Here is a 5,493-nt window from a genome sequence, read left to right as displayed (position 1 = left end):
ACCTCCAAAACAATATGCTAAGTGAAAGAAGCCAGACCCAAAGGGCAGTATGATTCCATTTATATGAAATGAACAGAATAGGCAAACCCATAGACAGAAAGCAGGTTACCAGGGGGTGGGGGAAGTAGAGAGGGTGAATAACCTTTTACTGGGTATGTGGTTTCCTTTCAGGCTGATGACAAGGTTTTAAAACTAGGTAGACTTGGTGGTTACACAACACTGTGAATGTGCTAGATGCCACTTAATGGTTCATTGTATTTTTTAAAAATTAAAAAAAAGATTTTATTTATTTGACAAAGGGAGAGAAAGAGAGAGCACAAGCAGGGAGAGTAGAAGAGGGAGAAGCAGGCTCCCCGCTGAGCAGGGAGTCCAATGCGGGACTCCATCCCAGGACCCGGAGATCATGACCTGAGCCAAAGACAGTTGTTTAACCAAGTGAGCCAACCGGACCCCCCTTAATGGTTCATTTTATTTTATTTATTATTATTTTTTAAGATTTTATCTATTTATTTGTTAGAGAGAGAGAGCGCGAGTGAGCACAGGCAGACAGAGAGGCAGGCAGAGGCAGAGGGAGAAGCAGGCTCCCCACTGAGCAAGGAGCCCGATGTGGGACTCGATCCCAGAACACCGGGACAATGACCTGAGCCGAAGGCAGCCGCCCAACCAACTGAGCCACCCAGGCATCCCTAATGGTTCATTTTAAAAGAGTGAATTGTGGGGCGCCTGGGTGGCTCAGTGGGTTAAAGCCTCTGCCTTCAGCTCAGGTCATGATCTCAGGAGCCTGGGATTGAGCCCCACATTGGGCTCTCTGCTCAGCAGGGAGCCTGCTTCCCCTTCTCTCTCTGCCTGCCTCTCTGCCTACTTGTGATCTCTCTCTCTGTTAAATAAATGAATAAAATCTTTAAAAAAAAAAAAGAGTGAATTGTATGGCATGGGAATTAATCTCAGTAAAGCTATTATTTAAATTGAAGTTGATAAAAAATGAAAGGTCAAATTTAACTTCAGATCCATATGTGTATTATATGCATATATGTATGTACACAAACATATATGTATGTGTCTGTATATTTGTATAGGTACATATATAGATGAGGTTTTGCATATTTAATTGCTTCTATCTGGTGAGAGAGTCAATTTAGAAAACCTCTCGATGGAGAAAGGCCCCTCAGCTTCAAGACAGGATATGTGGTTGGAGCCCCAGCTACAGAGTTTGGGTACTGGTGGCAGGAGCTTGTTGTGCACTGTGCCTCACTGCACAAAAGTAGGTAGCTGAGTCGCTGGGCTGAGAAGCTACAATGTATAAAGCGCTCTGTCTTGCCGCCGTATCCAACGAGACTTTAATTCTTCCACTTGTTTGTTCCTTCTGATTTGACAGAATTATCATCAGGAATGTGAGCCCTTTCCCGGGGTCCTGCCTAAACCACTGAAGGGAATAAAGAGTGCCATCCGTGTAATTGCAGTTGAGAACCACGCTGTCCTGCTCTCGGATATTCAGAGCCTCAGGACTCTGCTTCACCTCCTGTTTGCTGCTCACCCCTGCCCAGAAAGAGAACACAGAGAGGCAGGTTAGTGACTAACTCTTCTTTGGAAATTACGTTTGATTTTGCTTTTTCAATCTATGCAAAACATCACACTGGATACAAGTCCTTATCTCCACTGCCCCCAGTAGAAAAGCCCTGGGGTCTGTCTGTTCTTTGCCCATTTCCAAATCTCTTTAACTCACAGTCTAGTTGTAACCAAAGGATGAGCAAGCCCAGGGATTTGTCCATTCTTTCTGCCACTTAGAGTCACTGAGAACTTGTTCTTGTTTCTGCAGTATTGACAAGGTCTCACAGGATAAAGAATCTGCTTTGCTGCCACATATGTTCAAACATCTATAGGAAACAGCATCAGCCCAGCCAACCAGAGGAAGGTCACATGCTCACACAGCTGCACTCACCACCCCCAATCCCATACTAATCTGCAAAGAGTAGGAGGTAGAAATGGAAACACTGCCATCTGAGGACTCACCCCAGCATTGCCAGAGAAATGCTTTCTCTCTTCCTCCTCCTGAATGACAACAAAGTTTTAAATACCAAATGTGTCGACTGCCAAATATCCATGCATAGAGAAAACCGCAAATTATAAATGCTTATATCAGAAAAGAAATCTAAGTTTTTACTATCCAGTTGCTGTTGCTTTCTTTAGATTCCTAGAACTACTTCCCTCCTCTTGCCACTTCCGCCCGGAAGTGCTGGCTTTCCTCAGCTCACACCTTCTTGAGAAGTCCCTTTATATCATTTTATATCAGGTAAGACAACAGACACACCAGCTGAGTCACTGCAGCCCCTCCCTTGGTGGCTGTCACGCTGGGGAATTCCAGGCCTCCAGTTAGCAGGTGAGATAGTAGCTTCTTGGTTGACAATAATACTTCCCTGGTTTAGTGATGTCCTTGGAGCCAGGGTAACAACATGAACAGAGGCATCCACTCTCAACCCAGGGGTTCTCTTGAGGAGATTTATGAATTTTAAACTCTAAGAAGATGAGTCTGAAAGAGGAAAAGAAGGACAGCATCCACCCAGAATCCATTTCTTACTGGCTTTTCACAACCCAAGAGAGAATATAGCTTATCAATAAGCTGATGGTCTGGGGAGCTCAAAGGATTCTTCATGTTCAGGAAAACCACCAAATAATGTACATGAGAGGACCAAGAAAGCCCAGATAAATGACAAGAATCAGCAAATGAGACTCAGATGCAGAAAGTGACATGCTCAAAGTGACTGGGAAGGTGAAGGTCAGAGCCTGATCTAGAAGGAAGGTTTTCTGATTCTCTGGTCTCCTAAAATACCGCCAGGGATCATGCATCTCTAGGGGGCATTCAGAGACTTCACAAGTTGGTATAAAGAAAACAAGAGACCTAGAATGGCACCCCCTTTTAGATTCTACAAACCTGCTCAAAACCTACCTTCCTCATTCTCTGTGTGTGTGTGTGTTTGTGTGTGTTTCATGATCACACACAGTTGACCTACAGAGGAGGACAGAAAGGAGGGAGAGGGAAAGCTCTGTAAGAAAGAAGGAGTGACCTTGAAAATTTCTTCCTGTTATCTTCCCAAATTTAAGAGAACTGAAATAGATTGAATAAAATAATTTCCTTCCCACTCCCCCGCATTCTACTTTTCTCTATCATTGCAAAAAATTGACAAAAATAGATTATTTATGCTTGAAAGTGGCACAGCCACTTCCCGTCTTCCTCTTTCGTCCTATTTTAAGTGGAATGAAAACCTTTCATAATGGATTGGGACAAGGCCAGGAATCACTGAATGCTGGAAGCTGTGCACAGACTGTTCTGCTTATAATGAAGAGAATAAAATATATCATTTGTCACAGTTCTGTGCAACCTCAATATTGAATGCTAGCCAAACACTCTCTCCCCCAGTGGATCAGGGATGCTATTGACAATAGAGCATCCATCCCCCTCTTGTGACTAAACACATGAAGGCCTTCCTTCCCACCCCAGGCAAGTCCAACAGTCTGCTTTAGTAAAGTTGCTTTGTAGACCTGGAGGAGAATCGCTGAGATGTGTTTATGATATTAAAGAAAGGACTTGGGGTGCCTGGGTGGCTCAGTGGGTTAAGCATCTGCCTTCGGCCTAGGTCATGATCCCAGGGTCCTGGGATCGAGCTCCGCATCGGGCTCTCTGCTCAGTGGGGAGCCTGCTTCCTCCTCTCTCTCTGCCTGCTTCTCTGCCTACTTGTGATCTCTGTCTGTCAAGTGAATAAATAAAATCTTTCAAAAAAAAAAAAAAAGGACTTCAATCTTGGTCATTTGTGGTTTCAGAAAGATCACCATGTGGGACAGGACAATTTTTGGAATATTAAGAGTTTTTGCTTTTTTTCAATTGTTAAAAAAACCCACATGATCTTTCTTTCAGACAGTGGGGTAATTGTCGGCTCATCACTTCAAGGACAGGACACACAGCTGGAAAAAGAAAATACAGATGCCTTGCTTGCCATTTTATTTCAAAATTTCAGCCCTATGGGCAAATGGGAGGATCTGAAACAACTGTAGATTTAGGAGATGTTACAAAGATATAATGCAAGTTTACTTAACCAAGACAAAATCAACATTTGCTAGGTGGAGCAAAAATGTTCTAAGGGGAGAGGAAAGAATATCAAAGATAAGTGAAGAGGCTTAAAGTATTGGCGGGTGCTTTGGAAGGATGCTGGACCTTATTCCCTTAAAGAATTCCTGGAAAGAAAACGGCAAAACCTCTGGGCCATTTTCAGTTATTAAATAAATCTCAGTGTAGTCTTGTTTATATCTTCCATAGATTGCTATCTCTTCTTTGCTCTCTGAACTTGAGTCTTGGCCCCTGGCTACAGTGAGGTCAGTTTGGCTACTCTGTTCACTTCCTTCTCCTCTTTTCTAGATGGCCTCCGTGAGGCGGGCATCCCCATGAGAGAGCACCAGGGGACCCAGAGGGGCCTCCTCAAGCCTGGGTTCTCCCCTTCCTGATGGTCCCCTCCCAGAGGGTCCCCACTCAGGGGCATTCTCCTCTGCTTCTCACTCTCTCTTCTCTTCTGCTGGGAGCGCTGCAGGACAGTGCAGGCCCTGCTGCCTTCAGAGGCACCACTTGCCCAGGACAACCCTCGCTGTTCCTCACCATGCCTAGTGGAGAAACCCAGGCAGCCAGGTTGCTACTTCTCCCCACTCCACCACCTTTCTCCAATTTCCTTGTCTTCTGTTAAGCAGGTGTAAACATAGATCACAATCTGCTTCAGAAGCAGACTCCTCAAGTGGCTTTTGGGGAAAGGGGAACACTTTTTTTTCCCCTCTTGGCTCCTCCCATTCTTCATATCAGCTTAAGGGGGTGAAGGTTGGAGTTTGGGGGATATAGAGCCTATTCACTCACTTCTTCATAAATCCTAGAGGGAGTGCCTGGATGTGAGACTTTCTTAATGGAAAATGGTAGATGCTTAAGCCTTCTTGGTCCCTAGTTTTGGGTCCTAGCTGCCAAATTTGTGGCAGTGGAAAATGCCCTTCAGTACATACTATTCATCAAACTGGAAAAAGAATATTTAATTCTATAGACAATTTAATTCTATAGACAATTCTTTATCTTATTTTTAAAAAGATTTTATGTATTTATTTTAGAGGAAGAAAGGGATGCGAGCAAGGGGAGGGGCAGAGGGAAAGGGGGAAGGGCAGAGTGGGAGGGAGGAAGAGAATATCAAACAGACTTGGCACTGAGCAGAGCCCTGTGTGGGGTTTTATCTTATCATGTTGAGATCATGACTTGAGCCTAAAACAAGAGTCCAAGGTTTAACCAATTGTGCCAGCCAAGCACCTCTAGATGATTCTAAATAAAGGTTTCTAATTTTTCAAAAGACAATATGAAAATATATACATATATGATCTCATAATTATATATTACATAATATGTAAATATATTTCATAATTATATATTATATAATATAAATATCCCATAATCATATATTATAGAAATATATATGG

At 43.4% G+C, this 5,493-nt stretch overlaps 1 gene segment (V, D, J or C); it reads right to left on the bottom strand.

Annotated features, from left to right (window-relative positions):
* Positions 1–1,201: 1,201 nt before the first annotated feature.
* On the bottom strand, positions 1,202–1,813 carry LOC125104487 (T cell receptor alpha variable 21-like). The segment is given in 2 exon segments: positions 1,202–1,536; positions 1,724–1,813. Coding segments are annotated over 2 exon segments (381 nt in total).
* Positions 1,814–5,493: the final 3,680 nt, after the last annotated feature.

Source organism: Lutra lutra, chromosome 7 (genome assembly GCF_902655055.1).
Source record: "Lutra lutra chromosome 7, mLutLut1.2, whole genome shotgun sequence".
In the NCBI taxonomy this organism is placed as follows: domain Eukaryota; kingdom Metazoa; phylum Chordata; class Mammalia; order Carnivora; family Mustelidae; genus Lutra; species Lutra lutra.
The sequence above is the reverse complement of the archived record's forward strand: the minus strand, read 5'-3'. Positions and strand labels throughout refer to the sequence as shown.